General features: G+C 40.3%; 1 protein-coding gene across 1 annotated transcript in view; it reads left to right on the top strand.

Moving 5' to 3' along the window:
- NAP1L4 (nucleosome assembly protein 1 like 4) overlaps positions 1-16,146 on the top strand; it is a 72,541-nt gene extending 56,395 nt beyond the window's left edge. Inside the window, exon 14 of the mRNA XM_077287113.1 lies at positions 15,588-16,146. Coding sequence (XP_077143228.1) covers positions 15,588-15,611 — 24 coding nt within the window. The 3' untranslated portion in view covers positions 15,612-16,146. The remainder of the gene's footprint in view (positions 1-15,587) is intronic.
- The last annotated feature ends 309 nt before the right edge of the window (positions 16,147-16,455 follow it).

The following is a 16,455-nucleotide window of genomic DNA, read 5'->3' as shown; positions in this document are numbered from 1 at the left end:
GGATTACAGGGCAACGTGTGGCATAACTTTCACCCGACACTAAGGGGGGGGGGGGTGCTACAAATGATAGAACATCCCCTTTAAGAGCCTTCCCCGCATGCTGTATTAATTTTTAGTGTAATTTTCCATAATCCAACCGGATGCTAAAGTGATGTCCATACAGGTCTTGGATGTCCATGAATAGAATTCCAGAAGTGCAGTCCGCGATGGCATTCGCCCAATAAAACCCAAATAGTAGATTGCCACATCCACAGGTTAGTTGATGTGCAGATTCTGGTTTGACATGTTTCAGGTTGCTCATTTTACAGTAAAAAAATAAAATACAATATATGTGTATATATGATGTATGTATGTAGATATATACACACAGTCTGTTTTCAGCTGTAGAGAGTAGCGTGACCGATCTCTCCCCCCCCCCCCCCCCCAATATCTGTCATGCAAACTGAACTTCAAACAAACTCTGAAGACTTCAACTTCACCATGAACTGTAACCTCCTCCTCAGCACAACAGGAGAGGAGCTAATCCGCTGCAGCCAAGAGGGAAGGGAGAGCGGGGAAGATGTTACCTGCACATGACCGCTGAATGTAATAGCATAATGTAAAAGGTGCTCACTAATTATATGTACAAGAATATAACTACTATAATACTGCCTCTATGTAAAAGAATATAACTACTATAATACTGCTCCTATGTACAAGAATAGAACTACTATAATACTGCCCCTATGTAAAAGAATAGAACTACTATAATACTGCTCCTATGTACAAGAATATAACTGCTATCATACTGCCCCTATGTACAAGAATATAACTACCATAATACAGCTCCTATGTACAAGAACATAACTAGTATAATACTGCCCCTATGTACAAGAATAGAACTACTATAATACTGCTCCTATGTACAAGAATATAACTACTATAATACTGCCCCTATGTACAGGAATATAACTACTATAATACTGCTCCTATGTACAAGAATAGAACTACTATAATACTGCCCCTATGTACAAGAATATAACTACTATAATACTGCTCCTATGTACAAGAATATAACTACTATAATACTGCTGCTATGTACAAGAATATAACTACTATAATACTGCCCTCTATGTACAAGAATATAACTACTATAATACAGCTCCTATGTACAAGAACATAACTAGTATAATACTGCCCCTATGTACAAGAATATAACTACTATAATACTGCTCCTATGTACAAGAATCTAACTACTATAATACTGCCCCTATGTGCAAGAATATAACTACTATAATACTGCTCCTATGTACAAGAATAGAACTACTATAATACTGCCCCTATGTACAAGAATAGAACTACTATAATACTGCCCCTATGTACAAGAATATACTATAGTGCTGCTTCTATGTACAAGAATATAACTACTATAATACTGCCCCTATGTACAGGAATATATCTACTATAATACTGCTCCTATGTACAAGAATAGAACTACTATAATACTGCCTCTATGTACAAGAATAGAACTACTATAATACTCCTATTATTATTATTTATTTATAAAGCACCATTGATTCCATGGTGCTGTACATGAGAAGGGGTTACATACAAGTTACAGATATCACTTACAGAAAACAAACTTACAATGACAGACTGATACAGAGGGGCGAGGACCCTGCCCTTGCGGGCTTACATTCTGCAGGATTAAGGGGAAGGAGACAGTAGGTTGGGGGTTGCAGGAGCTCCGGTGTTGGTGAGGCGGTAGCTTCGGTGGTGATGAGGAGGTAGCGGGGTCAGTGCAGGCTGTAGGCTTTCCTGAAGAGATGAGTTTTCAGGTTCCGTCTGAAGGATCCGAATGTGGTGGATAACCGGATTTCTTGGGGCAGAGAATTCCAGAGGATGGGGGATATTCGGGAGAAGTCTTTGAGGTGATTGGATGAGGAGCGAATAAGTGTGGAGGAGAGAAGGAGGTCTTGGGAGGACCGGAGATTACGTGAGGGAAGATAAAAGGAGATTAGTTCAGAGATATATGGAGGAGACAGGTTATGGATGGCTTTATAGGTCAGTATTAGTAATTTGAACTGGATACGCTGAGGGAATGGGAGCCAGTGAAGAGATTTGCAGAGGGGGGAAGCGGAGGAGTAGCGAGGAGAGAGATGGATTAGTCGGGCAGCAGAGTTAAGGATGGACTGGAAAGGTGCAAGGGTGTTAGCAGGGAGGCCGCAGAAAAGGATGTTGCAGTAGTCAAGGCGGGAGATGATGAGGGCATGCACAAGCATTTTAGTAGATTGAAGGTTGAGGAAAGGACAGATTCTTGAGATATTTTTGAGCTGGAGGCGACAAGAGGTGGAAAGCGCTTGGATGTGCGGTTTGAAGGACAGGGCAGAGTCGAAGGTTACTCTGAGGCAGCGGACTTCCGGTACGGGGGAAAGCATGATGTCATTGATTGCGATAGATAGGTCGGGTAAGGAAGATATGTGGGATGGAGGAAAGATGATGAGTTTGGATTTGTTCACATTGAGTTTGAGGAAGCGAGAGGAGAAGAAGGAGGATATGGCTGATAAGCACTCTGGGATTCTGGACAGCAGAGCGGTGACGTCTGGGCCAGAGAGGTAGATCTGGGTGTCATCAGCATAGAGGTGGTACTGGAATCCATGGGACTTTGAGTTGTCCTAAGCCAAGTGTATAGATTGAGAAGAGTAGGGGTCCTAGAACAGAGCCTTGGGGGACTCAAACAGAGAGAGGGTGGGATGAGGAGGTAGTGTGGGAGTGGGAGACGCTGAAAGTGCGGTTGGAAAGGTACGAGGCGATCCAGAATAGGGCGAGATCTTTGATGCCAAAGGAGGAGAGGATCTGTAGTAGGAGGCAGTGGTCAACTGTGTCAAAAGCAGAGGACAGGTCTAGAAGGAGGAGTACAGAGTATTGTCCAGTAGCTTTGGCGGTAAGTAGGTCGTTAGTGATTTTGGTCAGGGCAGTCTCAGTTGAGTGGTGGGGGCGGAAACCAGATTGCAGATTGTCGAACAACAAGTTAGATGAGAGGTGAGAGGAAAGTTCAGCGTGGACGTGCTGCTCCAGGAGTTTGGAAACGAATGGGAGCAGCGATATTGGGCGATAGCTGGACATGGCAGTTGGATCGAGGGTTGGCTTTTTAAGGATAGGCGTGATTGTGGCATGTTTGAACGCAGAAGGGAAGGTGCCAGAAGTTAGTGATAGGTTGAACAGGTGGGTTAGGGATGGGATAAGTGTGGTGGTGAGGTTGGGGAGGAGGTGGGATGGGATGGGGTCGAGCGCACAGGTGGTGAGGTGCGATTTGGAGAGGAGACAGTTAAGCCCCCGCTCAGTGATGTTGGATAGGGATGTTATGGGGTTTGGGCATTGGTCTGGTATACAAAGGGGTTGTGGTGGTTGAACAATGAAGACTTGTCTTGTTTGGTCGATCTTATTTTTAAAGTGTGTGGCAAAGTCCTCAGCAGAGATGAGGGAGGTTGGAGGGGGCAGTGGGGGGCGGAGGAGGGAGTTAAAGATTTTGAATAACTGTTTGGGGTTGCAGGATAGGGAAGATACGAGGGTTGTGAAGTAGGCCTGTTTAGAAGCGGTGAGAGCAGATTTAAAAGTGAGTGTTGCCTGTTTGAATGCAGTGAAATCGTCTTGCGAGTGTGTTTTCTTCCAACGCCGCTCCGCAACCCTGGACGCTTGCCGGAGCTTTTTAGTGGTGTTATTGTGCCAGGGTTGTCTATTGATACGTCGCACTCTGCCATGGACGAGAGGGGCAACCATGTCAATAGCTGATGCGAGAGTGGCATTGTAGAAAGCAGTGGCAGTGTCTGTGTCGTGGAGTGAGGATATGGATGCCAGTGGTAGGATGGAGTCAGAGAGTGTGTGGGCATCTAAGTGTGCAAGGTTTCTGCGGGGGGTGCGCATGTTGCTGGACACAGATGGCCGGTGAGGAGGACAGGGATGAGAAGGTGAGCAGATGGTGGTCGGATAGAGGGAGAGGGGAGGTGGTGAAGTTAGATAGAGAGCAGAGACGGGTGAATACCAGGTCTAGTGTATGCCCGTCCGTGTGGGTGGCTGCGGAGGACCATTGAGTAAGTCCAAAGGATGAGGTAAGGGACAGAAGTTTGGAGGCTGTTGACTGAAGGTTATCAATGGGAATGTTGAAGTCACCCATAATGATGGTGGGAATGTCAGGAGAGAGAAAGTGAAGAAGCCAGGTGGAGAATTGGTCAATAAAAGCAGTGGTCGGGCCTGGAGGTCGGTATATGACGGCCACTTGGAGGTTGGAGGGGGAGTAGATGCGGACAGAATGGACTTCAAAAGAGGGGAGGATAAGGGAGGGAGGAGGCGGGATTGGGTTAAGGGTGCAGTTTGAGGAAAGGAGAAGACCCACTCCTCCACCATGTTTGTTGCCGGGTCGAGGAGTGTGGGTGAGGTGGAGGCCTCCGTAACATAGCGCAGCAGGGGAGGCTGTGTCAGAGGGTGTTAGCCATGTTTCTGTGAGGCCAAGGAAGGCAAGATTGCGGGAGAGAAAAAGGTCGTGAATCACATGAAGCTTATTGCAGATTGAGCGGGCATTCCAGAGTGCTCCAGAGAGAGGGAGCAGGGGGGTGGGTGTCAGGGGCACGGGTTTTATGTTGGAAAGATTGCGGTAGTTCATATTGGATAGGGAGCGATAGGAGGGAGTAGTAATGGGAGGTATGAGATGTGGGAGTCCAGGGATGGGAGATATGTCTCCAGCAGTGAGGAGAAGCAGAGAGAGAGAGCGCAGGTGGGAGAAAGAGAGTGGCCGGCTTGTTTTATGTTCTCTTAGGACAGATTTGAGGTTGAGGAGAGGTCAGTAGGAGATGTACAAGAATATAACTACTATAATACTGCCCCTATGTACAAGAATATAACTACTATAATACTGCCCTCTATGTACAAGAATATAACTACTATAATACTGCCCCTATGTACAAGAATATAACTACTATAATACTGCCCTCTATGTACAAGAATATAACTACTATAATACTGCCCCTATGTACAAGAATATAACTACTATAATACTGCTCCTATGTACAAGAATATAACTGCTATAATACTCCCCCTATGCACAAGAATATAACTACTATAATACAGCTCCTATGTACAAGAACATAACTACTATAATACTGCTCCTATATAGAAGAATATAACTGCTATAATACTGCCCCTATGTATAGACATATAACTACTATAATACTGCTCCTATGTGCAAGAATATAACTACTATAATACTGCTCCTATGTACAAGAATATAACTATTATAATACTGCTCCTATGTGCAAGAATATAACTACTATAATACTGCTCTTATGTGCAAGAATATAACTACTATAATACTGCTCCTATATGCAAGAATATAACTACTGTAATACTGTTCCTATGTGCAAGAATACAACTACTATAATACTGCCCTCTATATACAGGAATATGACTGCTATAATACTGCCCCTATGTACAAGAATATAACTACTATAATACTGCCCTCTATATACAGGAATATAACTGCTATAATACTGCCCCTATGTACACATATAGGAATCTGAGCAGGTTACAGGTAGTTTTTTCTGTTCTCTCTTGGACTCGCTGACTGTGGAATACATTGCAGAGCAGATTAGGGCAGCTAGAATTTCTTGCCAAATATTCTTAATCCCTCCTAACTCCTGTGAGCTCCTCGGTCCGATCCTTACACTATGTGCTGCTACCCTGCGTTTTATGATTGGTATATTATGTTTTCCTTCACCCTGACATCCGCAGAGATAACAGGATAGTTCTATAATTGCACTTGCGTCACGAGACAACATATTTCTGCCACTAAATAAACGGAGCGCATTCCTCGGGTTTAGCTCTGGACATACATGAAAGCTGCAAACTCTTAATAGACGTTTGTACAGGAGCCCAACAAGAAAAATCCTTTTTCATCGGACTCCTCATGTTGTAGCTAAAGTTCTTTAAAGGGGTTTTGCCACGAGCAAAAGTTCTTTTTAATCAATAGATCTTTTAATCAACATTTTCTTTAAACACATCCAATTGTAGAACTTAATCTCATTCTAAGATCTATTGATTAAAATGAACTTTTGTTATAGAAATAAATCATTTAAAATCTCAACTTAAAGGGTTTTTTTTCACATAAGTCCCATTATAGGGAAGGACTTTCCAACTATAGAGGCTTTTGTTCCTTGATGCATACTTATGATGACTCCACATTGTTCTTGTGACTAGTGATACATTTGAGCAGCTTCACATCAATAAAGCTAGAAAGATATTGAAAACTGGAAACTGTCAACAGGGAGGACGGCTATAATTTAAAGGGGTTGTCTGGTGACTTATGTTTTGACTACCTCTTTTTACAATAGGTTATTAGTAAGGGATCACTTGGGGGTATCTTGTGTCAGACCCCCACCGATCTCATATTGATGACCAATCCGACAAATAGGTCCTCAATATGAAAGTTCTGGATAGCCCCTTTAAGTGTTTATTTCGGAAATGTCCTGACGCCACTGAGAAACCTGCACATAATTTCCAATTTATTACATGGAGCGCTCCAAATCCACTGCATAGACACTTAAAGGGTTACCCTCCATTCTTCAAAAAAAAAGGTATAATCAGACAGTACTTGTAAATACAAGCAATTCTGTAACTCGCTGCTTCTTAATAATTTCATCCGTTTTTGAGATATTAGCACTTTTATTTACGCCTCGTTGCCTTGGAGACCAGCCACCTCTGTAAGGCTGGCGTCACACTAGGCGTATGAAAATACGGTCCGTTTTTTCTGGCCGTAATACGCAGAAATGTTCCCAAAATAGTGATCCGTATGTCATCCGTAGGCAGGGTGTGGCAGTGTATTTTGTGCTTGTAAACCTCCGTATGTAATCCGTATGGCATCCGTACAGCGAGATTTTCTCGCCGGCTTGCAAAACGGACATACAATGTATCCATGGGCTGAAATGTTCATGAAAACATATATACAGTCTATATATATATATATATATATATATATATGTGTGTATATGTGTATATATATATATATATATATATATATATATTTATTTATATTTAATACAGCGCTAGATAGCAGAAAAGCAGGTAATTCAATTGCCGGCTTTTCATTTCTCCTTCACACACCTGACATGATATGAGACATGGATTACATACAGTAAACCATCTCATATCCCTTTTTTTTTTTTTTTGCATATTCCACACTAATGTTAGTAGTGTGTGTGTGCAAACTTTTGGGGCTCTAGCTGTTTAAATAAAGGGTTAAATCGCGGAAAAAACTGGCATGGGCTCTCGCACAATTTTCTCTGCCAGAGTGGGAAAGCCAGTGACTGAGGGCAGCTATTAATAGCCTAGAGAGGGTCCATGGTTATTGCCCCCCCCCTGGCTACAAACATCTGCCCCCAGCCACCCCAGAAAAGGCACATCTGTAAGATGGGCCTATTCTGGCACTTAGCCTCTCTCTTACCACTCCCGTGTAGCGGTGGGATATGGGGTAATGAAGGGTTAATGTCACCTTGCTATTGTAAGGTGACATTAAGCCAGGTTAATAATGGAGATGTGTCAATAAGACACCTAGCCATTATTAATCTAATAGTAGTAAATGGTTAATAAAACACACACACATTAGAAAAAAAGTATTTTAATGAAATAAAGAGACAGGGTGATGTAATAGTTTATTATACTCTCAATCCAATTGAAGACCCTTGTCACCTGACACAAAGTTAAAATAAAAAAACAACAATATCCCATACCTTTCGTCGTTCAGTCTTGTCCCACGCTGTAAATCCATCTGAAGGGGTTAAAGATTTTTACAGCCAGGAGCTCTGCTATTGCAGCTGCCCCTGCCTGTAAAATCTGGGGAATGAATGGAAAGCAGGGGAACGTAGCTACCTAGACTTGTAGTGCTGCGCCCCCTGCTGGCATAGCCTCATATGAACTCGAGCGTGGGAACTTTTCTGAATATTTTCCCACGCTCGAGTTCATATGAGTTTATGCCAGCAGGGGGCGCAGCACCGCAAGTCTAGGTAGCTATGTTCCCCTCTTCCATTCATTCCCCAGATTTTACAGGCAGGAGCACAGCTGCATTAGCAGAGCTCCTGCTTGTAAATTAATTTAATCCCTTCAGATGGATTTACATCATTGGACTTGACTGTAACGACGGAAGGTATGGGATATTGTTGTTTTATTATTTTAACTTTGCTTCAGGTGACAAGGGTCTTCAGTTGGATTGAGAGTATAATAAACTACTACAACACCCTGTGTCTTTATTTCATTAAAATAATTTTTCCTAATGTGTGTGTGTGTATGTTTATTAACCATTTCGTACTATTGGATTACTAATGGATAGGTGTCATAATTGACGCCTCTCCATTATTAAACTGGCTTAATGTCACCTTACAATAGCAAGGTATCATTAACCCTTCATTATCCCATATCCCACCTTTACACGGGAGTGGGAAGAGACAGGCTAAGTGCCGGAATAGGCGCATCTTACAGATGTGCCTTTTCTGGGGTGGCTGGGGGCAGATGTTTTTAGCCAGGGGGTTCCTATAACCATGGTCCCTCCCTAGGCTATTAATATCTGCCCTCAGTCACTGGCTTTCCCACTCTGGCGGAGAAAATTGCGCTGGAGCCCACGCCAATTTTTTCCGTGATTTAACTCTTTATTTAAACAGCTAGAGCCCCCAAATTTAACACACAGACACTTCTAACATTTGTAAAGAGGAATATGCAAAGAAAAAAGGGATATGAGATGGTTTACTGTATGTAATCCATGTCTCATATCCTGTCGGGTTTGTGAAGGAGAGAGGAAAAGCCGGCAATTGAATTACCTGCTTTTCTGCTATCTAGCGCTGTATTAAATATAAATAAATATATATATATATATATATATATATATATATATATATATATATATATATATATGTCTCACTGACATATATATACCTATACTATGTGTAGACATTTATTCTACCTATTCTATTCTAACCTGTCAGTGTGATTTTACTGTACACCGCGCTGAATTGCCGGCTTTTCTATAGAACACCGCTGCGTATTTCTCGCAAGTCACATGCATGGTCCGTGTGTAATCCGTATTTTTCTCGCCCCCATAAACTTTCATTGGCGGATTTTTTGCGCAATACGCTGACAAACGCAGCATGCTGCGATTTTCTACGGCCGAACAAGACCGTAAAATACTGATGCATAAAATATGGCAGATAGGAGCTGCCCCATAGAGAATCATTGTACCGTGTGCAATGTGTATTTTCTGCGCCTCTCATACGTCCGTAAAACTCGCTAGAGTGACGCCGGCCTTAGTCTGCAGAACACTCTCAGTATTACCAAGCTCTTTTCTATTGAGCCTGTAACCACTGTTCAAAAGATGCTTGGATGGCTGGACCTCATAATCTCGGACAACTGCCGCACAGTGCTTACAAACTAAACACCAGGGGTGGTCGGTCTCCTAGGCAATGAGTTGCAAAACAAAAAATGTTAATATCTCAAGAACGGATGCAAGTTTTAATAAACAGTAAATTGCAAAAGTGTTTGTGATTACAAGCTCTGTCTGATAATATCCATTTATGAAGCTGGGAATAACCCCTTTTAATTATATAATTCTAGCTGCCTGTAGCCACCACTAGGGGGAGCTGATGCATACAGATTTCTAATTAAGTTCCATGTATAGCCAGCATTCCGTAAGGCTGTAAAGACATGCTGGGAGTTGTAGTTATACAACGGCTGTAGATCACTGATCATTACAGTCACTGCACATGCCAGCACTGGTTCTTTATCAGACCACTCAGCAGTTGCCCTCTGATTTTCCATGCTCAGGCATCACATCACCATTTATGACCGGTCTCTCCATCAGACGGTGTCTCCGGGTGCCCGCCTTGGTCATTACTTGCGCTTGCAGTGACTCGCGCCCTTCATAAATGTCTCTACATTCCGTCACTTTGCAGTGTGAGAGTATTACTCCCGATTACTTCATCCACATTCTTGCTCTTCTTCCTCATGGCCGGTGATTACAACTGAACCCCTCCCTGGAGCTATTTCAGCAGACATCTATAGATTTGCATCATGCACCAACGTCCGAGACGCCTTCCTATAACATAGTGATCTGCAACATGTTACTATCCAGCTTTAAAAAAAACTACAACTCCCAGCATGCCAATACCAGCTGGAGAGCCCTGGGTTGGATTAAATTATATAACATCTTCATGTTGTACGTTGCAGAGGTTTTACCGGTTTTGGCCTTCTCTTTGCATAAAAAATACTAACTAAAGTTTAGTCACCCTCCCCAGGTCCGGCGCTGATTCTACACCTGGGGTCGACAATCAGTGAGCTGAGCGGCTCTGACATAGTAGACGGCAGCTCGCTGATGACATGGTGTCACTATTGCAGCCATACCAAAGAGACTGAAAAAGCCGCAAAGAGGTGGTGCTGGATGAGGGCGAGTACCCTGACAGCTTTTGGAGTCCATTTTATTGAAAGTGGAAAATCCCTTTAAATCATGAATTGAATCTGGGATGTATATATAATCCCATGGGGTGTGGTGTTCTGGCTCTGGTTGGCCATGGCTCTACATAGGCAGTTTGAGGTAATGAAAGGGGAATAAACCCAAGGTCCAGCAGCTGTGTAGTAACTCTGCATACGCAGCCACATCTCCACTGTAATCAATGGAGCTGACACGTCATTCTTTTTTTTTGTAAATCTGCTATACAGTTCCCAAAAAATTAGATTTTTTATTTGGTGCTATTATTTAGATTTTTACAAGGGGGTGTGGCTTCCAGGATCCTCTGGGGCGTGTCTAACCTTGTGAGCCACTCCCTTATGTAAAAAAAAAAAAAGGAATAAACAAATTACCACTAAATAAACAGGTCCATATTCTTGTCTGATAGATTTACAAAAAAATAGAATATTCACCTTGACAGAGGGAGAAAAATAAAATTTAAAAAATGCCCACATTTTACGCGATGACAGGTCTCTTTTAAAGGAGTTCCCACCCTAGGGAACAAATACCAGTGTGCAATATACTTGCAGTTAGGATTCGCCTCTGCTGGCCAGTTTGAGCAGTCACTTGCAGGCTAGCCTCTCAGTGTGTATATAGTATAGTGGAGTGGGAAACCCCTTTAAAGGGACCCTCCATCCTGGCAGAGAAAAAAATATCAGCGGAGGGGACAGCGGATGAAAAACAGAGGCCATAATGACAAATGTGTATTCACTTTTCAGTGCCAGGGTGGAAAGTTGCTTTCTGGAAACCTACCAGTGTTATTACTAATGGATTTCCTTAAAGGGAACCTGTCACCTGAATTTGGCGGGACAGGTTTGCGGTCATATGGGCGGGGTTTTCAGGTTTTTGATTCACCCTTTCCTTACCCGCTGGCTGCATGCTGGCCGTAATATTGGATTGAAGTTCATTCTCTGTCCTTCGTAGTCCACGCCTGCACAAGGCAATCTTGCCTTGCGCACGCGCAGTATGCTTTGCCCAACTGCGGGCAAAGCTGAAAAGCATTAGTGCGCATGCGCCGGCGCACTATGTCCCGGAACACAGCAAAATACTTCCGGGACATAGTGCGCCGGCGCATGCGCACTAATGCTTTTCGGCTTTGCCTGCAGTTGGGCAAAGCATACTGCGCGTGCGCAAGGCAAGATTGCCTTGCGCAGGCGTGTACTACGGAGGACACAGCATGAACTTCAATCCAATATTGCGGCCAGCATACAGCCAGCGGGTAAGGAAAGGGTGAATCAAACGCCCGAAAACCCCGCCCATATGACCGAAAACCGGTCACGCCAAATTCAGGTGACAGGTTCCCTTTAAAGGGGTTTTCCATTTTATGGAAAGTGGGCCTCAACATTCTATGATTCCTTAAATAACTAACAGAGCAGGTACTTGTCCTCACCGGGTCCGGTGCCGGCTCCCTGCGGCTGCTTGGATCTCAGTGATTTGGCTGCACATGTGACATGGTTTCGACAGTGTATATCACCTCTGCAGCCAATCACTGAGCTCAGCGGTTGTCCTGTCTATATAGAGAGCTGATCAGTATCGGGGAGCCGGAGCTGGATCCAGGGAGGATGAGTAACTGCTCTGTTTGCTATTTTAGGTATATTGGTGCATATGGGCGCCACTTTTCTTAAAGGGAAAACCCCTTTAATATAGACCTTTTCAATCAATGTGCTCATTTCTCCAATGCAGGTAAAATAAAAATAATAAATTAACTTTGGTAATGATTAAAAAATCTTCTACAGTGTCTCCAGGCTCATAGACTGCGTTATATGTCCCCTGTGAGAACCCACTAAAGACATTGGATGGATAAGTCACGTCAGGATCCTTCCTGTCCATACGCCGTTTTTCACCCTAAAACTTTTGTGTTCATATTTCTTTTTTTTTAATAGTTTTTTTTATTCTTTCTGTTTCTTGTTTTACAATATACTGAGTTAGGTACAAACTGTCATGTAGATAGTCTTCTTTAAGAGAGAGAAGTGAAAGTTCCATCATCATACCATACATTCTACCGTCACCTGAGACTTTCCCCTCGTGAACATTCCACGCCAGCAGGAAGCGATCGCATCACCTGCTGCCCGCACCTTAACCACATCACCCCTCCATTCCTCATCCTGCCGCATGTATCTCATCAATCAATAAAACAATACAGACATTTCTTAAGAAATTCATCTATTGTGTTCTCACAATTACAGGTTATTAATCAGCCTCCTGTATGTACGTAACATGGTGAATCATGAGGAATATGGGTAAATGATCAAAGACAAGGTTAATGGTCAATATTACAATAGTATTATATTTCTTATATTACTGTACATACAGGCAGTATTATAGTAGTTATATTCTTGTACATGGGAGCAGTATTATAGTAGTTATATTCTTGTACATGGGAGCAGTATTATAGTAGTTATATTCTTGTACATGGGAGCAGTATTATAGCAGTTATATTCTTGTACATAAGGGCAGTATTATAGTAGTTATATTCTTGTACATAGGAGCAGTATTATAGTAGTTATATTCTTGTACATAGGGGGCAGTATTATAGTAGTTATATTCTTGTACATAGGGGGCAGTGTTATAGTAGTTATATTATTGTACATAGGAGCAGTATTATAGTAGTTATATTCTTGTACATAGGAGCAATATTATAGTAGTTATATTCTTGTACATAGGGGTAGTATTATAGTAGTTATATTCTTGTACATAGGAGCAGTATTATAGTAGTTATATTCTTGTACATAGGAGCAGTATTATAGTAGTTATATTCTTGTACATAGGGGGCAGTATTATAGTAGTTATATTCTTGTACATAGGAGCAGTATTATAGTAGTTATATTCTTGTACATACAGGCAGTATTATAGTAGTTATATTCTTGTACATAAAGGCAGTATTATAGTAGTTATATTCTTGTACATAGGAGCAGTATTATAGTAGTTATATTCTTGTACATGGGAGCAGTATTATAGTAGTTATATTCTTGTACATGGGAGCAGTATTATAGTAGTTATATTCTTGTACATAAGGGCAGTATTATAGTAGTTATATTCTTGTACATAGGAGCAGTATTATAGTAGTTATATTCTTGTACATAGGGGGCAGTATTATAGTAGTTATATTCTTGTACATAGGGGGCAGTGTTATAGTAGTTATATTATTGTACATAGGAGCAGTATTATAGTAGTTATATTCTTGTACATAGGAGCAATATTATAGTAGTTATATTCTTGTACATAGGGGTAGTATTATAGTAGTTATATTCTTGTACATAGGAGCAGTATTATAGTAGTTATATTCTTGTACATAGGAGCAGTATTATAGTAGTTATATTCTTGTACATAGGGGGCAGTATTATAGTAGTTATATTCTTGTACATAGGAGCAGTATTATAGTAGTTATATTCTTGTACATACAGGCAGTATTATAGTAGTTATATTCTTGTACATAAAGGCAGTATTATAGTAGTTATATTCTTGTACATAGGAGCAGTATTATAGTAGTTATATTCTTGTACATAGGGGGCAGTATTATAGTAGTTATATTCTTGTACATAGGAGCAGTATTATAGTAGTTATATTCTTGTACATACAGGCAGTATTATAGTAGTTATATTCTTGTACATAAAGGCAGTATTATAGTAGTTATATTCTTGTACATAGGAGCAGTATTATAGTAGTTATATTCTTGTACATGGGAGCAGTATTATAGTAGTTATATTCATGTACATAGGAGCAGTATTATAGTAGTTATATTCTTGTACATGGGAGCAGTATTATAGTAGTTATATTCTTGCACATGGGAGCAGTATTATAGTAGTTATATTCTTGTACATAGGGGCAGTATTATAGTAGTTATATTCTTGTACATAGGGGCAGTATCATAGTAGTTATATTATTGTACATAGGGGCAGTATTATAGTAGTTATATTTTTGTACATAGGAACATATTATAGTAGTTATATTCTTGTACATAGGGGCAGTATTATAGTAGTTATATTCTTGCATATAGGAGCAGTATTATAGTAGGTATATTCTTGTATATAGGAGCAGTATTATAGTAGTTATATTCTTGTACATAGGGGCAGTATTATAGTAGTTATATTTTTGTACATAGGAGCAGTATTATAGTAGTTATAGTCTTGTACATAGGGGCAGTATTATAGTAGTTATATTTTTGTACATAGGTGCAGTATTATAGTAGTTATATTCTTGTACATAGGGGCAGTATTATAGTAGTTATATTCTTGTACATGGGGCAGTATTACAGTAGTTATATTCTTGTACATGGGAGCAGTATTATAGTAGTTACATTCTTGTATATGGGGCAGTATTATAGTAGTTATATTCTTGTACATAGGAGCAGTATTATAGTAGTTATATTCTTGTACATGGGAGCAGTATTATAGCAGTTATATTCTACATAAGAGCAGTACTTTTTTATGCCGGAAATTATTTTTTTTACTTCTATCTTCCACTGAATAATCCAGTAATCACAGCATGACACCTGTATATAGTTGCGCATATAACGCTTGCCGTTTAGCGTAAACACAGGTAAACATCCGCTCAGACTGTTTGTATCAACACGACGTCACGAGTGATTCAGTCCTTAGGAACAGATTTTATGTAGACCTCATTCCTTGCAATTCCAGCGTACTTATAACAAACAGTGGAGGGTCCTGTGTCCGGCTAATAAAGTTTTGGTTGTTAGAATTTAGTCATTTCCTGAAAATTGATGAAATATCTTCAAAGTGACACAATGAAGACATTTTATTATGAGAATGTGTCATACGATTCATTGGTCTTAACAAATTGATGTTTTTGACCAGGGTGTATATGGAAGAAAAGGAATGTGGCAACCATGGGGTCATCTTGTTCCCAAAAATGCCAGTATTATAAATTTAAGTGAACACTAAGCAAGAAAAGAATGTTAGACCCGATTCATTATTGTATTTGTTCTTTCTTTTTGTCTCGTTTTTGGTGGGGTTTTTTGCCTATTTTTTTGTAATTTGGGCCATATTCTTCTTCTGATTTGCTTCGTTTTAACGTCTACTTGATGTGTTCTTTTTTATGTTTGTCATTGTAGGCGGTGTTTGGGGTTTCCAGATGATTTCGGCCGATTCATCAATTACAACTTTTTAAAAAGACGTACATTTTTTGAAAAATTTGGAGCAAAAACATCAACATAAACCACAAGACAAAAATGAAAAGTGACTTAAAAAAGGTATGAGTGATCCCAAAAAAAAGAATCTGTAGGCTGGATACATTGTAGCTAACCATCAGGTGTAAGAAATATTAAGTTAGTAGAGATTTTCAGCTTCAAGATGTAAAACAAAAATGTTCATATTCACTGAGAAGAAGCAGAAGTCTTGTACGTTGTGAAAAATGAAAGCAAAAAGTTTGACAAAATAGTTAAGCTTTTCTTTGTATGAGTCATCTTTATTTTTTTTTGCTCTGGAAAGTCCCTTTAAATAAAATTGCCACCTACAAAAAAAAGTTCCTGAAAGTTTCTTAACCCCTTAAGGATTGGGTCTTATTTTTGTTTTTGCTCTCTCATTTTTCCTTCCCCTACTTCCAAGACCGTTGACTTTTTTGTTAATATCACAATAGAGGTACAAGGGCTTGTTTTTTGCAAGAAAAGTTGTACTTTAAAAATAAATAAATAAATTTAAAAAAAATACGCAGTGTTGTGATATGGTGAAAGACACAATTCCAACATTCTCTTTTGTGTCAGCGCGCTTACAGCGATACCAAAACTTGTATAGGTTTTTTATTCATATTTTAGGGGCTAAACGTACGGGGTTAAACAGTTTTATATGTTTATAGATTTGACTTTTATGGACACAACTTTTACATTTCTTTTTTAATTGGTGATTAGAATTGTAATATTTTTAAATATTTATTAATGATGAAACTTAATTTTTTTATAATTATTTTAGTAGTTGAAAAAAAAA

Source organism: Ranitomeya variabilis, chromosome 2 (genome assembly GCF_051348905.1).
Source record: "Ranitomeya variabilis isolate aRanVar5 chromosome 2, aRanVar5.hap1, whole genome shotgun sequence".
Taxonomy (NCBI): domain Eukaryota; kingdom Metazoa; phylum Chordata; class Amphibia; order Anura; family Dendrobatidae; genus Ranitomeya; species Ranitomeya variabilis.
Note: the sequence above shows the minus strand (reverse complement) of the source record. Positions and strands in the feature narration are given on the sequence as shown.